A 21,094-nucleotide genomic window follows, 5' to 3' on the forward strand; every position below is an offset into this window, starting at 1 on the left:
TGACACACAGGTAGAGAAGACGCGGAGAGACTGTTTAGCCAATCAGAATGCAGAACACAATGCATGATGAAAATCCGCGAAGCAGCGAGACCGCGAAAAGTGAACCGCGTTATAGCGAGGGATCACTGTACTGTAAATCCGTCTATGAGTTGTTCAAATTATTTTAGATTTAAAATACAAAAAAATCAAATATTTTGATTAACAAAACACATTTCAATAAAACAGTTTTTTTCTTTGATCCCAAAATTTCAAAACAAAAATACATCTTTCGAGCTTGTCCGAAATGACCAGACCGGGCTCCAGCACTGCCATCGCTGAGGGCTCAAAAGCCTGGCACTGGGGGGTGAGGGTCATCTCGCCGCGGAAAAAGCCCATGTACATACGCTCCATTACCTCGGGGTGAAACAGAGCTCTACAACTGAATCTTTTTCTACGATAAACCACTCCTAGGAAAATTAGGGATTACACTGAACCAACATACTTTTACTCAAGGACTATATTTGACTGTAGGAGCCATATTGAGGCTTTTTTCATGTTTGCACCACCAGCCACTGTGTGGCACTGTAGCTTGTCTGGTCTTGTCTAGGTGTGGGCAGGTGTGTCTATATGAGGCCTATTTCTGGTGGCCTCAGTGCTACAGAGTGGAGGCATACAGTTTTTGACCCGTGGTTGTTGTGTAGGTGTTGAATGTTGCAACAAGTGCCAATAAAAGGATTCTTCACTAAACACATGAGTACTGGACTGTAATCCACGCATCCTAACACCTTTAACTCTGTCTGTCTATTGGTTGGTGACACAGGGCCGCTGGCCACCACAGGGACTCCTACTTGAGCTTTTGGTTACTTTCCCCACTCTGAGCATGTGAAAAAAGCCCAAATGAGGTGATTTTGTGCTAAATCAACTTTTAATAAGCTTTTAACCTTGTGACAACAATGTTTCTTGGTCATCAGTTTACTCAAAGTTGTATTTTAATTGATTCCAGTATGTTTTACTAATCCTGCAAATGAGGCTTGAGAGCTGAGAAGTTTAAGTAATACGCTTATCCTTACATGGACATGAAGAGAGTCAAATCCTTGAACAAAAATGATTCAGTATCTTTGTTGCGCCCACGTTTTACTGTAAAAAACATCATATGTTTTCAAACTCCTACCACATCTACATAATTAACCCAGGAACAACAAGCGCGTACCAGATAAGCCATGAGCTGGTACAGAATGATTGCTGTAATGACTATAAACAGTGTGGCAAAATTAGACTTACTTTGTGATGACTCATAACTTATGTCTGTTACACATCTTTTGGTGAAATGTGGAACTTCAATATTTATGTACTGTATACATAGCTTCACGCGACGTCACAACATCCGAGTCACAATGGCGAGGGGGAAACAACACCTTGACTACAGAGTAAACTAGCCTTCATTCTGATCCATCTCGGACACTAAAAAAGTATTGATGCCAAAAAGTTGCTCAGTGTTTGGGTGTTCAAATCATGCTTGGCAAGAAGAAAAGGTTTCCTTCTCTACAGGATACAAGAAGTAAAAGGTCAAATACGAACTCCGTGGCTACATGCAATCAAACGAGTCGAAGATGGCAAGACATGGAGCCCAAAGTCAAAGTGGACCTTTGTTTGCAGTCGTCATTTTATAAACAGTTAGTTCATGTAGGTCTAGTTAGCATAATTATTGTTTATTATCAAACTAGATTTCTTTTCTCTGCTGACACTAGCTCATGATGCTGCCTCGTTTCAAATTTCAACACTCAAGATTGAGAAGAAAGTATTTATATAACTATATGCCTACCTCGAAAACTATGTAGGCATCAAGACTTTTGTCATTTCTCATACGATCTTTGGTGTAGACGCCTCATAAATGGCTGGCTATTCGAGATTTGGCAGCCCCTAGGATCGTTTGCCCTGAAATCTTCAGGTATCTTGTAAGGACAACATTTTAGCCCAGCGTGTGATGTCTTCAGCTCAGAACAATGCTTTTCTGATGGCTCCAAATGCTCTGCGTAACCGTATGACACGCAGTAGTTTAGGTGTCGTTTTCCCCTCGCAAAATGTCAGCCCCCTACTAGGTCAAGTGACAAAATGACATGTACTTGCTCAAAGCAGAACTGACTAACCTTATTTCTTCATTATCATTACTTATTTCACTTAATAATTGGGTAATATGTCTCCTTTCAAATAACTGCTTTTGGATAATATATCACTTTATTGTAGGATAGTACTGCGACGACTGTTGGCACGTTTACTGCTTTTTAAATCAATTCCATGTTATCATTATTCTGACGTGTTTGAAATGTGCCACCTGCTCCATAATGAGACTGTTTTCACTCTGTTCATCCCCGGGTGTTATTCCAGGAGTGTCGTGTATCTGAAAACACCTGTCTGCACATGCGGCTGTGAAGAGTCGAAAAACATCTGTCATGACTGAAAACTCAATTTGTAAAAGCTGAAAATAACATTCAGATCTGAGATATGAAAAGGCAAACATATGGAGTTGTTATGATGAGGAAAACTGACAAACTCATCAGACAGAAGCTGACACGATCATGATCTTTAAAGGAAACATACATTACCAAATTGACTTTTTGTACTTATCTTCATTCACACTTCCTGTTTAAGTCCTCTGCCTCTGAGCCTCACAAAACACTTGGTTCCAATGTTATAGGCAGAGCTCTGAGATCCTTCTGCTCTGTTTTTAACTTCATAAATCATCACCAGACTCTTCGGAGCATTTCCATCACATGGCGTTCATCACCACTGTGAACACTGCATTATTGTTTCGTGACAAGCTAGGTTATGTATCTCCTCTATGTGATTCCCTTCAATATGAGTTCTTTAAACAGCTCTTATCCGAATGATGTTTTTGTGATATGATATCAAATAAGTGATTCCGATTGAGCTGACATTGTTCTGAGTCAGAATCTGATTCTGTAACTATTGAACTTGTTAGATACCTCCACTAAATGCCTCAGCCTCTCTGAGTGGGTGGTCATTCAGGTTATAGGTGTGGTCGCTTCTTCCACTGGCCACTGCCAAACTCACCCTTTTTTTTATTTGTAAAAGAAATGTAGTAAATGTAAAAAACAGACAGTAAAAACTATATATCTTATCATCAATGTGTTTGTTTGTCATTCTGTGAATTTTAAACTCAAATCACCTATTGTTGATGTATTGGTTTTGTAAATGTACATTTCAACAAACTGTGCTTTTTCACAACGTAAAGTTTAAGCAGATTTTTTCTTCCAGTCAGTGGATGGGACAAATCTCACTATAAAATCATATTTTCAGATGTATCATATATAAGAAGAGCAGTCTCAAGTGAAACCAAAAAGTCCCTTTATTAGGAGGTCCCGCCTGGTGAGCAGGTCCAACTCAGAGTAGATTATAAAACCTGTCGATTGAGAATGACTCTTGGATGAGAGTTGAAACTTTTTGTTTTTATAAAAACAGTGTCTGTTTGTCTGTTGTTATTACCATTTTTTTATGTATCAAAACTGGTATTGAGCACTATCCTTCATGGGATTAAAACATGGATCCATTATATTTTCAAATAGGGTTTTTTTGTACCATAAGAACACTCTATTCTATTCTGCTGCACCTCTGAGACCCTGAGAGACCCTGCTCTGAGTCTGACCCTCCCTGTTCTACAGCAAGTTCATTGAGTTGTCTGATTGTCTACCTCCCAGTGGTCACTTTAATATAACATAGTTTGAATGTTTTCTGTTTCTACTCTGTACTAATCCACAAATCTAGATGACCCAGACAAGCTGTTGAGTAGATCTTAAAGCAGACCACATTTTATTGCTGAAATTACGATCTAAATGAATGCTCTTTGGGGATACAGAAGCTCAGCAGGTGTTTCTCCTCCAGCAACAAAAGAGGACATTGTGTACACACAACCCCCTATTGTCCCAAATGATGCGACTGTTTTGAGCTTTTACGGCTGTGTTCAAAAACGTATCAGCGATTGAGTGTTTTTTTTAAAGCTTCCTATAAGTTATCTGTTCTCCTACTTCTGTATCTATTACTAACATCGACATTTTCCCATTGTGTGGACAAATAAAGGCTATCTTATCTTATCTTGTTTAATTTATGTAAACCTGAAAATTATTTTGGGGGAAGGCCTGAAATGCTCCTCTGTGTTTTTAAAGTCCATACACCTTTACCCGATAATTTCTACTCTCTCATTGGTTGATGCAGCAAACCAACTTCAATACTGGCAGCCATTGTTTTTAACCCGCTTCACCTCACTGTACCAGTCAGCTGTGAATATGGTGGAGGTGTGGCAGGTGAGGTCATCTCTGGCACTTCTAGGCCCATCACAATAATTCAATATTTTTTAAAGCTCATTTATGCTTTACGTTCCAAATGCTTCTGCTCGTCATTGGTTTGTCTCCTCTGAGCTTGTGGACGCGTTGCAACTCTGCAGTACATGCGCTGACCGCTGAGGGCAGTAGTGAACCACGGCCATCAACCATTAACTTTTACAAAATGTGACAAACAAACAAATAAACAAAAAAACAAGTACACTCTTCACTCACCTCATTTTCGTGTCGCTTTTACAACAAATGTTATGCAAAAGCTGCTATGGGAGCCTCCATGTTTGTTTTACTTGTTGCTCCATTTTTCCCGTTTTGGTCTTACTGACTTTGAGCGCCCTCCGGTGGATATTTACCAGAACACAACCTTGTCGGAAGTATAAATGCACTGATGATAAAATAAATGAGCCTTTAATCATCATTTGTAATCATTTGTATTACACAATTTAAGATGTAGAGGGTCTTATAATTAACATATCTGTGAGTCAATACAACACAGGTTTTCAGATGTTTCTCATGCTTTTTGTTGTTGTAATATTTATTGATTGCAACTCTTCTTTTATTGCTACATTCATTTTGAAAATAGTTTACTGATATGTTTATTCATTAATGTTCTACCGCTTGTTCTTGCTCAGGGTCGCAGGTGACTGGAGTCTATCCCAGTGACTTTGGGCCTTAGGCCTTAAAATTGTTTTTGGCCACAGCAGCAGCTCAGTTAATCGGATATCGGCACTGGCCAAAGAAAATAAAAATCACACCGAACCATTCCTAAATCAAATGATCACTGCGCTGCACCCATGACTCTACACAGGAACATGAGCTGTTTAAGCAGAAGAGCCTGCTACTCTTACATGAAGCGCAGAGGAGAGGTTTCGCTGGAGGCTGTTGACTTGTTCTGATGGTCCAGCTCCGTTTGACTTTCAGCCAAAACATCTGCTGCTTCTGAGGCACGCTGCAATAACACTACAGGCATTAGACAAGCAAACACTCTCTCTATGTGATGTGATGTGAACAATGGCAAAATACACAGCTTCAAGGTTAATGCTGCTTTATAAGTTTGATATTAGTGGTTGATACGGCTCTCATGTGGTCTTCAGGAAGAACACTGCTGTGGCCTGACTTCCACACCTGATTGCGTGATGACGGAGAGATATCTTTCAAATTTAAGCTCTTTGACTAAACGTTACTACATTTAGGAGTTTCCTGACAGGTCTCCATGTCAAAAGAACAACAGATTTACACAAGATAAATACTAGTGTTTAATTAATTAAGATAAGATAAGATATTCCTTTATTGTCCCACATGGGGAAATTTCATTGGTGCAACGCAGGTAGATACAGAGGTAGATACAGAAGAACAGATCACTTATAGGAAGTCTGAAAAACACTCTCAGTAGAAGATCTCATATAAATAAATAAAAACTCCCATAGACAAATAAATAAATAAATAAATACATAAATACCATTGCATGTGATCACGACAGTAATTGCACATGAATATGTGTCACGACAGCACATAGATTGCACATGAATTTCACAGTAATTGCACATGAATTCCAACAGCAATTGCACATATGACAGAATTGCACATGGTTAGGTCAGTATTGCGAGTGTTCAGTACTAACAGTGTTTGTTATAAAGTCTGACAGCAGCAGGAAGGAAAGACCTGCGAAACCTTTCCTTCACACAGCGAGGGTGGATCAGTCTCTCACTGAAGCTGCTCTCCAGAGTGGACAGAGTGTCCTGCAGGGGGTGACACTCATGGTCCAGCATAGATGTGAATCTAGCCAGGACCCTTCTGTCCCCCACCTCCTGCACAGCCCAGGACGGAGCTGGACTTCTTGATGACTCTGTCCAGCCTCTTCCTCTCCCTCTCTGTGATGCTGCTGCTCCAGCAGGCCACACCGTACAGGAGGGCTGATGCCACCACAGAGTCGTAGAAGGTCTTCAGGAGTGGTCCAGTCCAGTTTGTGGTTCAGATGAACACCCAGGTACTTGTATGAGTCCACGCTCTCAATGTCCCGTCCCTGGATGTTCACTGGTGAGGGGGCAGTGGGGTGGCGTCTGCGGAAATCTACCACCATCTCCTTGGTCTTCCCCGCGTTGATGAGGAGGTGGTTCCGCTGACACCAGTCCACAAAGTCCTGCGCCAGTCCTCTGTACTCCGCGTCATCGTCATCCGTGATGAGTCCGATGATGGCAGAGTCATCAGAGAACTTCTGCAGGACACAGCTGTCCGTGTCGTGTCTGAAGTCTGCAGTGTAAAGGGTGAAGAGAAAGGGCGCGAGGACAGTGCCCTGGGGCGCCCCCACACTGCAGGTCCGAGTGTCAGACACACAGTTCCGGGCTCTCACAAACTGGGGTCGGTCTGTGAGGTAGTCCAGGATCCACTCTGCCAGGTCATACTCCACACCAGCCGTCTCCAGCTTGTCCCTCAGGAGCAGCGGCTGGATGGTGTTGAAGGCGCTGGAAAGATCGAAGAACAGAATCCTCACAGAGCTGCCAGGCTTTTCCAGGTGAGAGAGAGAGCGGTGCAGCAGGGAGATGACGCGTCCTCCACTCCGATGCCAGAACGATATGCAAACTGCAGCGGGTCCATGGCTGAGCTCACGGTGGAGCGGAGGTGGTCCAGGACTAGCCGCTCCAGTGTCTTCATCAGGTGGGACGTGAGAGCCACTGGCCTGAAGCTGTTGAGGTCTTTGGGGCGCGGTGTCTTAGGCACAGGTACCAGACAGGAGGTCTTCCAGACCTGTGGTACCACCCTCAGCTTCAGGCTCATGTTGAAGACATGCTCCATAACTCCACACAGTTCATCTGCGCAGGACTTAAGGAGCCTGGGGCTGATGCCATCAGGTCCTGCTGCCTTCCTCACTTTAATCCTTTTCAGCTCACTCCTCACCTGTGCTGCTGTGACAGTCAGTGGTTGGCAGGGGGACCGTGTGCTGGGGGGATGGGTGAGTCCAGGCGAAGTGGGGAGCTGATGGTCCGGGGCAGATAAGCGAAGAGGAACAGATGCAGGGCATTGTCCAGCTGTGGAAGAGGGAGCATGCAGCTGTGCAGGGGGAGGGGCGGGTGACCGATCAAACCTCAAGAAGTGAGCATTTAAATCACTCACCCACTGTAGATCCCCCTCTGTCTGGGCAGGAGGGATTTTGAAGCCTGAGATGGTTTTCAGGCTCCTCCACACTCCCTGAATGTTCTTTTGCTGCAGCTGCTCCTCCATCCTCCTCTTGTAGCCGGCCTCAGCCTGCCTGATCTTCCTGTGCTACCAGTGCAACGTTAGCTAGCTAAAGTAAAATGGTGGGAGGTTTTCCAAAACAAACAGGCATTTAGATTTTAAGAAGGCCAACAACAACAAATCTTACTGTTCATCCCCCACCTTGCCTTTGTGAATCTGGTGTGTGAGTGAGTGAGTGAGTGGTTGTGGTCGGAGGGGCCGATGGCGCAGATTGGCAGCCTCTCTTCCGTCAGTCTGGCCCAGGGCATACTCTTGCTACTGCTGAGTGTGTATTGAATTAATAATGTACTGCACTTTGGGTGTGTTGAAAGGCACTATATAAATCCAATGATGAAGAGGATATAGATGGAGCTAAAGACTTTTTACTTGATATCGCAGTCGATACAGTCGGCAATGTGTGGGGGGAACTCTTTGTTGATTCAATGGGAAACGCAACTTTTTCCCACTTTTAAGACGATTCCTGGTGAATTATGTGTATTTTAACCACAACTAATTCAAGTCGAGTCAAAACTGAGCCTTAATAAAGGTTGTTAACTTAACATTGCGCCAGAAAAGTAAATAAATTGTTCTGTAGATGTTAAAATACAGCAGCTGCCATTAGCACTCTTGGATATTTATCACTTTATTCCATACCACTTTATTCTTCTCAATATACAAATATACTAAAGTCTGCATTTGCTCGTGTAGTCATTAAACAGTGGGTGACAAAGCAGCTCTTCTACATTAAAATGAATGGAGTGCTTCCCCCACAGAGGTCGTCCAGCGCGATACCTCACAATAGCCTTGTATTTCACCTTGGTTGCCGGGCTAATCTTTTCACACATGCTTTTATGCAAAATCCGACATTGTTTTAGGCTCATTCACACAGTAACATATCTCTACTGTTTACACCAGCACTAATTACTCCTTGGTGTTACTTGAGCTCTCTGTAGGACTCCGGCAGACCCCTCTTTGAAAGTCCCCTTCTCTTCCTGACTGTCACGCACCATAAACAAACGCCGGTCTCCTTCCTCTCCTCTGCCCCGGTCTGAGCTGTCCAATCACATCACGGCGCACACGATAACCCAAAATGCACTTGTTACCTCAGATCGTTATCAACGCGGTGCTTGGCCGTGCGTCAGGGCTGTTATGTGGTGGCTGCGGCCCCTTGTTACCTCTCCTCTCCCTCGTCGCCCCCTCCAGTCTCATACCGGAGTCAAAGAAAGGGCCCAAGCGACATGTGGTTTGAGTTAAAAGTCCTCGCGCTACGTGGGGCAGTGAGCATGTATGACCCCAGTTCAACCCAGATGGGGAAAGACTGATTTCAGACGTGATTGTAGATACATACTGATTGTAATGTTTTGAGTGCGATAGGTAGCAGCGTGTTGGTGGTGGCACGGTGATCTTTCGCTGTAGTTCCATTTGGAGTAGTCTTGGGGACCAAAGCTAGTGGAAACGTGGCTATTTTGAGTGCTAGTGCTTAGAACATTTACATTTTCACCTATCTCTGTCGACATCATTGTACTTACTTTGAAAAGCTTAGACTCTGCGTTAAACTGAAATGTTAAAAATGAGAATTGGTTTTGCAGTTTGGAACAGGAAGTAAATGCACCAGTTTAAGTATGAAGTAGTTTTAGAGGAATTTTGCCATTTTTAATGGACATAATGTAAATAATGAGCCATATATATGTGACGTCTTTGTACTTTTAATGTATTCATTCATTTATTTGTTTATACTGGATGAGAAAGGACATGCAGTGCTGGTTTTCATGCTTGGAACTGGCATAAAGTTGGACCACCCTCTGGAAGATGCTTTGGTCTTATAATCTTTCACCTAGACTCATCATGAACAAGAAGAAATAGACTAATCCTTCACCTAGATACTCCTGACACTCCTGGCCCAAGAGCTGGAGAAGGATCTGAAGAAGGATCTATGTGCAGCCACTGGTCTAATGTTCTAATCGTTGCAGTGGTGAGCAATTGTAGACCTGAACCAGCTCTGACTGTGTTTGAAAATGCATATAGATTGATAATTAAGTGTCATTTTAATTGCTTTGCCCCACAATAACAGACCAAAACAAACCAAGTGCATCGGGTTTGTCCCCTTTTTTTGAACCCGGATCAGTTGTCTTCCTCCATCCTTCATAATAAACCCTCTTTACAGATCTCGAGAGCTGTTTATTTGTGATGTAAACTTTAACAAACATATATTCAGGAAATTGATGGTTTTGTTTTGGTTTGTGATCAGGCGTGTTTAGTGTAAGTTACCTGATCTCCACTTGAACTCAGATCCAGTTGGAGGTTGAAAGGTTCTCTCAGTTTTTGTGCTTTCTCATGTTTATCAAAATATAGGGTAGACACACACACATCTAATCCACAGCACACTATTGACAATAACTCTTAGTCACCACTAGAACTCCATTGCTTTTTGTGAGCCTTCTGCACACTCAATGTTTTGGCAGATTTTTTGCCTGGTTTGCCTCTTCATGAGTTCGGGAGATTTGGCCCATGCAGCATTTCATGTACAGTAAGCGATTATTTATCATGTCTTTGTCTCGTGTCTTTGGGTTTAGTGTGTCTGTTATGGCTATTTGTCAGCTCGCAGATCACAAAACTCAAATTAAGAGGTTCCAACAACTTTACCGGACCTGTAACAGACTCCTCCATTGAATACAGCGCTCTCCTGTGGCCTTTATAAACAGGTTAATCCACACAAGTTTCTTCTTTCTAAATAAGAGCGCATGGAAAGGCTGCTCATGTTCGCCCCATTTTGTGTATTTGTTAGCCCCGAGCGCCACAAGCTGGCGAGAGGCCTATTAATCTCGTAAGGCCGTGCGAAGCACGGCTGCGAAAGTACGCACGTAGTGCGCACGAAATCGAGCGCGAAGCGCTCGCCCACTTCCAAACACTCACTAACGCACTCCTTCACTCATGCACGCCCCGTGCATACTAATTAGTAGTAGGAAAATGGAACATTACCGTTGTAAACGGGCGAAGCCCGTGCAAAAGTGCGCACTAAACGAGCACTTTACATTGAGATCCCCATATAAAGCACTCATTTGCTCTAAGTACCTCACGAATACGTTCCCCATCTCTTGCATGTTCCGTGCTTATAAGCATGTAATGCAAAAATTGAACATTATTACTGTACAGAGGGCCAAAAACACAAAGTGGGCGGAGCCCACTCAAAATTAACGAAAGTACCCGTCTGTGACCAGGGACCCACACCATGAGGTAGGAAAGCGCGAGCGCTTTCCGAAAATGTATAGTTTATGATATTTGAAAAATGGGAAACATTGTTTTCGCATCGGAATATTATTAGGCCCGAGCCCCAGCAGGGCGGAGGGCCTATTGCTCCTGCTCAACTATGCAACTGTCTGACCAAACATGCGGGCGCAGCCCGCATGTTTGGTACCCCGTCGCCCCTGGCAAGTACTGTGAACAAGCCCATGCCGAAGAAATGGATCATGCATACTTACTCCTGCTATGACAGAAATAGTCAACAATGAGTGAATGGGCGTAGCAAAGCGCTGCATTCCTCCAAGAACCCTCCTGGCATCGTCCCATACACGAGAATCCATGCCGCAGGCATGGGCCATGCTTGTATCTGCTCAAATCAATGGCAGTCTATGGGGAGTGGGCGGGGCATCCCGACGGAATCGGGAGTGACGAGCGCGTAAGCGCTCGTAATTATGATTCCACCCCATGGCGGCATGGGGAAGGCTTAGAGCTTTCAAACGATGTATCATATGTTGTTATAGTGGAAACGACTATATTGTTTTTGCTAAAAATATTGTTATTTTTATTTTTCTTGTTCTTCTGCTTTTTGATCTCTAATTTGACCCCCTGAACATGCTCAAACACTCACCAAACTTTGCCCAAAATTCAGAATCGGCGAAAAATTATATTTTTTCTGAGCCATTTTTTTTTTCGTTAAAAAATGGCGCGACAGCGTCAACGACAAAAGTCAAAATACATTGCGCCTATGGGAGACGCCCCGAGGTCAACTTTGTCGTAGAGCTACAAAATTCGGGACACGCATTCCTCTCGTGAGGACAAAAAAAATATATATTATTGTGGCCACGCCCCCAGACTTACCCTATGGCCGCCATTTTCTTTGAAAATGAAAACACGCTGTGTTAGCCATTTAGTTCACGTCAAACTTTGACAAACTCCTCCTAGGGCGTTTTGCCCACCGACTTCAAAATCGGCGTACGTCCTCTGGACAAGTGGGGCATCTAAAGTTATCCAATTTTTTGAGATACCTTTTACGGTCTGTGTGCGGCGCAGCCGCAAAGTTGGACAACTTATTTTGGAATATTGCAGATCTAAAAATTGCTCCCATTTGACACAAAAATGCCTAAATTTTTACGGCGTAGTCGTAGCGATGACAGAAACCTCCCATGTTATCCCTATGGGAAAACCGCAAAATCTCTCAAATTACCACATTTTTATGTTTTACACTTTAACGAAGTCCTCCTAGTGCGTTTTGCCCACCAACCTCAAAATCGGTGTACGTCCTCTAGACAAGTGGTGCATCTAAAGTTATCCAAATTTTAAGGATAACTTTTACGGTCTCTGTGCGACGGAGCCGCAAACGTTTCCCAGAATTCTGACTATTTGGCCTTCAGAGTGGCCTATAAACAATAGAGTTTTTCCAAATGACATGATATTTTGCACCAAATTCTAATTTGCCATCCTGATCATACAAGTATGAGAGCCAAAGTCATATTTTGTACGGCGTAACCGTAGCGATGACAGAAACATCCCATGTTATCCTCATGGGAAAATCGCAAAATCGCTCAAATCACCACATTTTTACGCTTCACACTTTAACTAACTCCTCCTAGGGCGATTGTCCGATCAAGCTCATATTTGGGGAAAATCATCTACACAAGCGGGGCATCAAAACTTATCCATATTTTGATTCTAAGTGCTACGGTCTTTGTGTGGCGGACCCGCAAATATATGTCACAAATGGGAAAACAGCGAAATCTCTAAAATGACCACATTTTTACGCTTCACACTTTAACGAACTCCTCCTAGGGCAATTGCCCGATCAAGCTCATATTTGGGGAGAATCATCTACACAAACGGGGCATCAAAAGTTAGGCATATTTTGATTTTAAGTGCTACGGTCTCTGTGCCGTGGAGCTGCAAACATACTGTCACAAATGGGAAAACGCCAAATCTTTGAAATGTTCACCTTTACGCTTCACACTTTAACAAACTCCTCCGTGGGCAATAGCCCGATCAAGCTTTACTTTGGGAAATATCATCCACACAAGCGGGGCATCAAAAGTTATCCATATTTATATTCTAAGTGCTACGGTCTCTGTGCGGCGGAGCAGCAAATTTGACTGACACTTGTGTTCATTTGCACTGGATTGGCCATGTCCAAAGTGTCGCCGTCTGTCAAGTTCTTTTTTAATTCAACACACAATAAGGGCGCCATCTTTATCAAGTCGAAAGCGCAGAGTCGGAAGGCCGGCGGCCCGCGAGGGCCGTTGGATGCCGCTTGCGGCTTTAATTCTTCTTTATTCTTTCTTTCTTCTCGGGACCAACCCCCCTATTTTTCACCCAGTGAACATTGACGAAAAGTCACAAAAATTTGCACACCTCTAAAAATTGTGCCTCTCTACATTCTGGCTATTTCCCTTTTCTAAAATAAAAAAAAATTGGCGCGTCAGCGCCCCCAAATGTACCAAAAATGCATTGAAAGATGGGAAATGACCCAAAAAAAATCTGATCGTAGAATCATGAAATTTGGCGCAGAGGTAGATGGTGACAAGAGAAGTAAAAAATATTATTACGGCAACGCCGTCCGCCCAACCAAATGTCGGCCATATTGCTTCAAAAATGGCTAAACATGACTTCTGAGTTTTTCCAAACGTCGTACTTTTACGAACTCCTCCCAGGGCGTTGGCCCTAAAAAGCTGAAATTTGGTGAAAATGCTACTGAGGAGTGGGACATCAAAAGTTATCCAAATTACATTGATACCTGTCACGGTCTCTGTGCGGCGAAGCCGCAAACTGTAGCAAGAATTTCAGAAATCTCCCAAATTTAACATTTCTGCCGTTTGCGCAGATAAAGTCCGAATTGCGTCAAATTAGAATCAGTTGTTAAACTCTTTGCCCTAAACCTACTTGGAGTGAAATAAATTAATTTGGAGCCACAGCGCCCCCTACAGATTTTATATGGAGGTTAAATATTTAGTTTTGCGAAATTATATGAAATTTGACACACAACTCAATTTTGGCATCCCCATCAAAAAAGTCAATGAGACCCATGTCATAATTGTTATGGCTTTGCCGTAACGATGACCGAAACCTTCCATGTTATTCCAATGGGGAAATCGCCAGAACATGTTTATTGGTGAGACTCATCTTCAGGGGTGGACCATCAAAAGTTATCCACATTTTTATTCAAAGAGTCACGGTGTCTGTGCGGCAAAGCCGCACATTTTGCCAAGAATTCAAAATAAAATTGCTTTTTGATGGTAAAACAAAGGGGAGAAGATGTGACAGCGTCACAGATTCAGCAGTAGGCGTAATAAAAGGACAATTGGGGCGCGTTAGCTCCCCCTCCTCTTGCGGCGTGGCGGCGGCGTGGCGAGGGCCGATCATTGCCGCTTGCGGCTATATTTTTCATTACTTTCATTACGTGATACTTGTGCTCTCCTTCGCTTGTAACAAATCCTTAATCCGTGACAAATCTTTCCCGAAATCGACAATTGTGTGGTGTGGCTGTGCTGCATGTGTGAGAGATATATAATGGTTGCAAAATGTCCTCATGTCTGTGGTCTGCAAACTTAGTGGCGACTGCAGTTAGAACAGAGGAGAGCGCTTAACCTGTGAAGACAGAGTAGCCTAAATAATATCTCTGGCAACAAAGTCTGTTTAAAAAAAAATAAAGTCCCCCTGTGCTGTGGAAAGTAGCGGGATTGGAGGGATTTTTTATACTCTTATACTATTGCGTTACTTACTTTAACTTACTTTAAGTACTACTGTACTATTGTTTTGTGTGTGTGCCGAAGAAGAATTTCTACCATAATAGACAATAAAGCTATTCTGTTATATTCTATTGTAACAGTCCTTAATACTGTAATATAGGCCAGTGGTTCCCAACCTTTTTCTCCCAGTGACCCCTTATGTTCTAGCTAATACATATATATATATATATATATATATATATATATATATATATATATATATATATATATATATATATATATATATATATACATATATATATATATATATATATGTATATATATATCCATCCATCCATCCATTTTCTGCCTCTTATCCGGGGCCGGGTCGCGGGGGCAGCAGTCAGAAGTCTGAGCAGGGACTCCCAGACTCTCCCCAGACACTTCCTCCAACTCCTCCGGGGGGATCCCGAGGCATTCCCAGGCCAGCCGAGAGACATAGTCTCTCCAGCGTGTCCTGGGTCTTCCCCGGGGCCTCTTCCCGGTGGGACATGCCTGGAACACCTCCCGAGGGAGGCGCCCAGGAGGCATCCGGAACAGATGCCCGAGCCACCTCAGCTGGCTCCTCTCGATGTAGAGGAGCAGCGGCTCTACTCCGAGCTCCCCCTGTGTGGCCGAGCTCCTCACCCTATCTCTAAGGGAGCGCCCAGCCACACGCCGGAGGAAACTCATTTCGATCGCTTGTATCCGCGATCTTGTTCTATCGGTCACTACCCAAAGCTCATGACCATAGGTGAGGGTAGGAACGTTGACCGACCGGTAAATAGAGAGCTTTGCCTTTCGGCTCAGCTCCCTCTTCACCACAACGGTCCGATGCAGCGACTGCATCACTGCAGCCGCTGCACCGATCCGCCTGTCGATCTCACGCTCCATCCTTCCCTCACTCGTGAACAAGACCCCGAGATACTTGAACTCCTCCACTTGGGGCAAGGACACCCCACCCACCTGACCACCTTTTTCCGGTCGAGAACCATGGCCTCGGATTTGGAGGTGCTGATTCTCATCCCAGCCGCTTCACACTCGGCTGCAAACCGGTCCCAGTGCATGTTGCAGGTCCGGGTTTGATGGAGCCATCAGGACAACATCGTCTGCAAACAGCAGAGATGAGATCCTGTGGTCCCCAAACCGGACACCCTCCGACCCCTGACTGCGCCTAGAAATTCTGTCCATAAAAATTATGAACAGAACCGGTGACAAAGGGCAGCCCTGGCGGAGTCCAACATGCACTGGGAACAGGTCTGACTTACTGCCGGCAATGCGAACACAGCTCCTGCTCTGGTCATACAGGGACCGGACAGCCCTGAGCAAAGGGCCCCGGACCCCGTACTCCCGGAGCACCCCCCAAAGGACACCCCGAGGGACACGGTCGAAAGCCTTCTCCAGATCCACAAAGCACATGTGGACTGGTTGGGCAAACTCCCATGAACCCTCGAGCACCCGATGGAGGGTATAGAGCTGGTCCAGTGTTCCACGACCGGGACGAAAACCACTCTGCTCCACCTGAATCCGAGGTTCGACTATCGGTCGGATTCTCCTCTCCAGTACCTTGGAATAGACCTTACCCGGGAGGCTGAGGAGTGTGATCCCTCTGTAGATGGAACAGAGGGACCACCACCCGGTCTGCCAGTCCAGAGGCACGGTCCCCGACCGCCACGCGATGTTGCAGAGACGTGTCAACCAAGACAGTCCTACAACATCCAGATACTCAGTGACTTCAGCTTGGGTGATGGATGAGCCAGCCTCTGAGTCCCCGGTCTCTACTTCCTCTTCGGAAGACGTGACTGAGGGATTAAGGAGATCCTCAAAGTATTCCTTCCACCGTCCGACGACATCCCCAGTCGAGGTCAGCAGGCCTCCACCCGCACCGTAAACGGTGTTGGTGAGACACTGCTTCCCCCTCCTGAGGCGCCGGACGGTTTGCCAGAATTTCTTTGGTGCCGACCGATAGTCCTCCTCCAAGGCCTCCCCAAACTCCTCCCAGGCCCAGGTTTTTGCCTCTGCGACAGCACGAGCCGCGGCTCGCTTGGCCTGCCGATGACCTCTGGAGACCCACAAGCCAGAGTGGCCTGATAGGCCTGCTTCTTCAGTCTGACGGCATCCCTTACTTCCGGTGTCCACCACCAGGTTCGGGGGTTGCCACCACGACAGGCACCGGAGACCTTGCAACCACAGCTCCGAGCAGCCGCATCAACAATGGAGGCGGAGAACATGGTCCACTCGGACTCAATGTCCCCAACCTCCCCCGGGACATGGGAGAAGCTCTCCCGGAGGTGCGAGTTGAATACCCTACTGACAGAGGGCTCCACAAGACGTTCCCAACAGACCCTTACAATGCGCTTGGGTCTGCCAAGTCTGTCCGGCTTCCTCCTCCGCCAGCGGATCCAACTCACCACCAGGTGGTGATCGGTTGACAACTCTGCCCCTCTCTTCACCCAAGTGTCCAAGACACGCGGCCGGAGGTCAGATGACACGACAACAAAGTCGATCATTGACCTCCGGCCTAGGGTGTCCTGGTGTCATGTGCACTGATGGAGACCCTTGTGCTTGAACATGGTGTTCGTTATGGACAATCCGTGGCTAGCACAGAAGTCCAATAACTGAACACCGCTCGGGTTCAGATCGGGGAAGCCGTTCTTCCCGATCACCCCTCCCCAGGTGTCACTGTCATTGCCCACGTGGGCGTTGAAGTCCCCCAGTAGAACAACGGAGTCCCCGGTCGGTGCACTGTCCAGTACTCATCCCAAGGACTCCAAGAAGGCCGGGTACTCTGCACTGCCGTTCGGCCCGTAGGCCGCCACAACAGTGAGAGACCTGTCCCCCACCCGAAGGCGGAGGGACGTGACCCTCTCGTTCACTGGTGTAAACTCCAACACGTGGCGGCTGAGCTGAGGGGCTATAAGCAAGCCCACACCAGCCCGCCGCCTCTCCCCGCGGGCAACACCAGAGAAGTGGAGCGTCCAGCCCCTCTCGAGGAGATGGGGCTGGACGCACCACCAAATTGTGCGTGGAGGTGAGGCCGACTCTATCTAGTCGGTATCGCTCAACCTCCCGCACAAGCTCAGGCTCTTTCCCCCCCAGCGAGGTGACATTCCATGTCCCCAGAGTTAATCTCTCTGTCTGGAGATCTGGTCGCCGAGGCCCCTGCCGTCGACTGCCGCCCAGATCTCTCTGCACCGGCCCCTTATGGATCCTCCTGCGGGTGGTGTTCTTTTACTCATCATAGGGGGCTTCTGAACCGATCTTTGTCCGACCCGTCACCTAGGACCTGTTTGCCTTGGGAGACCCTACCAGGGGCTTGAAGCCCCCGACAACACAGCTCCCGGGATCATTCGGGCGCTCAAACCCCTCCACCACGTTAAGGTGTCGGTTCAAGGAGAGGCAATAATGATTACAACAAATATTTTACTTTACTATATAAGCAATTAACATTTCATCCCTTCATTAAAATCACATAATCTTGTCCGGACCTCTTTTTCAAGAACCACTGTGTACTGCATCTTTTGGGACCCAAATGTGGGTCAGATTAGGTCGGGAATGGCTGGTATAGAACATGAACATGCATATTATTTCTGTTGAACTCTTATGTGACTGCTTGTCCCTTCGACCCTGTGTCTTTTCTTAAGGTGGCCACTGGTTTGACTCTTGTGCAGATGCTGTCCCTCTGGGCAGCGCTGTTTGTTAGTGCAGAGATATATTTGGGCTGTTCCATGGCACTGATATCGTGGGTACGGGGGCTCTGAAGGGACAAAAAGACGCTGGGATTATTTATGTGTCCGTGGCAAGGGCTGCGAGGTGGCACAGTGGGTTGGCACGAGTCAATGTTCCCAGAGATAGAAGCAGATTTATATAAGATGTGATTAGAGACACATTAAACAGACATGACATATACATATGTAACAGTTCTAAACACATTATGCTAAATCTACTTTTAAGAGCGTATAAGCATGCATGTTATAACTGTTTTCCCTTCGCATTTTCCCTCTCAAAGTTAATCATGCATGTTTGAGTGATCTTTTTCTTTTGCATTCAAGATGCCATTGCTCCAAAAAAAAAAATCCCCTACCATCCAAACTAACTATTGCATATTTTATTTATTTTATTTATTTTATTTATTTTATTTATTTTATTTATTTTATTTATTTTATTTATTTTATTTATTTTATTTATCTTATTTATTTTATTTATTTTATTTATTTTGTTTATTTTATTTATTTTATTTATTTATTTGATTGACATAAATATACTGCGCAGACTAGAGATAGCTCCAAGTTAACAGTGTTTGCAAATAATCCATAAAATGGACCATGCAAGATATAAAATAAAGCTAAAAACAGACACGCAAACAATCACCAACAAGCAATCATCAGCAGAGGGAACACCTCATCTGCAATCCAAATCCAAATGACATATTTCCTGCTGCCCGCTGCTCGTTTCTTTTTTTCCAATTTAGTTTCTTTAACGGTGAGATCAAACCGGAATAGATATTATTGTCCTTCCTGCAATATGGTTATTACTTCAAAGGTGTACTCTGTCATTTTTCTGGTTGAGGGAATGCTACCACATTTTCATCATCTAAATGTTTTTGCTTTGCCTGGATTGTTCCACAGTATGGCTTTAAACATATTAAATTATTACATTACAGATGTTTTTATTGCTCAAAAATCTCATAAAAACATATATTCTTATTGTGAGTGGGCCCACCTTACCATAGATCTGACCAGTAACTTGACCTGATGGCACCACCTTCTTGTTTCCATCGAGATATATAAGTTTAATGCCATATTGTGGAACATTCCAGACAAAGCATCTATGTGTTTGTGTCTCAAGTTTACTATTGAGGCATACATTTCTTTTGAATAAACTAATTAAAATAACAAACTGAAATAAGCAACAACAGTCTTTACTTTACAGTTTGATTGGTTGTTATTTATTTAATATTTTGCATTTTAATAAAAGTTAGCATAAGCCGTAAGAGAGCGTAAGCTTAGTCAACTGCTGCTGTGGGCAAGACACTTGACGTGACTATGAATAGAATGGCTCAGAAAAGCTGATTTCTATATTCTTATTTTTTAAAATAGCTTACCTCTAATGTAACTCATACACTTTTTTCTTTCTCTTCCACAGTTAGAAAACGTCATCCAGAGGGGTCTAAAGCCTGACATCTCAAACATTCAGTCTCACGCCGTTCACAACCAGACGGCGACCATGTTGGAAATTGGCACAAACCTCCTCACGCACAGCGCTGAGCAGACCAGGAAACTTAACGTGGTGGAAGCTAAGGTAACGTGCTTTTAGAATGAGCTTTACATACAGATTTCAGTTTCCTGACAGTGCTACACATTGCTCATTTTGTCTTCCAGGTTCTGAACCACACATCTCGAATAGAAATCCAACTCCTGGAGAACTCTCTGTCCACAAACAAGTTGGAAAAGGAGCTGTTAGTGCAGACCACGGAGATCAACCAGCTCAGGGACAAGAACAGGTACAACTCCAGGTTCAGCAAAGGAGAATCAGATCCACCAGTCCACACACAGGGTGTGATTCAAGCTCTTACAGATGAATACTGTTGTTGTGTGTGTGCGTACACAGGTGTGTGAATGTGTAAGTTAACACGTAAATAAGTATAAGGCTTCTTGATGTAAAGTACTTTGAGTGACTTGAAGGTAGAAAAGCATTATATAAATGTGACTTCCAAAATATTACTAATTTGTCCCATTTTAGGGCAAAACAATCATAATGTTTTCAATTATTGTTGTCTTTGGAAAGTGTCTTTGGAAAGCACTTATGCCTGCCATGAGCAGCAATGATCTGCTTGTTAACCATGGTCAGGAGAAATCTATTTTTATTGTGTACTGTTTGCCCAGCTGCAAACCTTTCCTCCAATTCTGGGGTGGAGGCTATTCGCTTTATTTGTTAAAAGTAAAATACTTAATTGTACATTTCAGAGAAAGAAGATCTGACCATCACGACTAGATTTAGACTGTCAAAACCAGCCGTTGTGTCTAAATTTGGCAACATGATCAAATGTTCATCGAAATAATAGAAAGCTGCAGTAATTATTTCCTGCCCCATGAGACCTGATGCACATTGTTTTCAGCTGAAACTGTTAGGACAAGTTAAAACTTGTGGTCTAACTCTGCGGCGTCCTGCAGTGAGGCCGGACTGCTGCCCATATGGACCTGGGGCACTGGCCTTTGACAGCAATTTTCTCCAATTACACCAGACGTCATTCATGCAAACATTTCACCAGAAACACCAAGACACAAAACACACAAAATAGGTCCCTCACACAAATGCATACTCTTGATGTCAAAATGAAACAACAGTAATTAAACCAGTTGTTTTAAGCCTCTAATTAAAGTATTGCTATGTGGTCTTGAGCCTAAAACGTAACCCATTATCCTACAAAATATACCTTTTTTGATGATAACTATACAACAATTATCTTGCATCTGAAGTATTTTAGTAGTTAATGTTTGTAGATACCAGATTAAAATGTTTACCTTCTCTGCCTTCAAATGTGTGATCTGTGGCTTTTATGAAGATGCACGGCCAATT

At 44.3% G+C, this 21,094-nt stretch overlaps 1 protein-coding gene across 2 annotated transcripts in view; it reads left to right on the plus strand.

Moving 5' to 3' along the window:
• angpt4 (angiopoietin 4) overlaps positions 1-21,094 on the plus strand; it is a 61,277-nt gene that overhangs the window by 31,606 nt on the left and 8,577 nt on the right. For both annotated transcript variants that reach the window (XM_072451765.1, XM_072451764.1), the window contains exons 2-3: positions 19,661-19,816; positions 19,897-20,018. In XM_072451765.1, coding sequence (XP_072307866.1) covers positions 19,661-19,816; positions 19,897-20,018 — 278 coding nt within the window. The remainder of the gene's footprint in view (positions 1-19,660; positions 19,817-19,896; positions 20,019-21,094) is intronic.

The sequence above is a fragment of the Eucyclogobius newberryi genome, unplaced genomic scaffold, assembly GCF_026437365.1.
Source record: "Eucyclogobius newberryi isolate DKJ021-1_F unplaced genomic scaffold, fEucNew1.0.hap1 SCAF_19, whole genome shotgun sequence".
Lineage (NCBI taxonomy): Eukaryota > Metazoa > Chordata > Actinopteri > Gobiiformes > Gobiidae > Eucyclogobius > Eucyclogobius newberryi.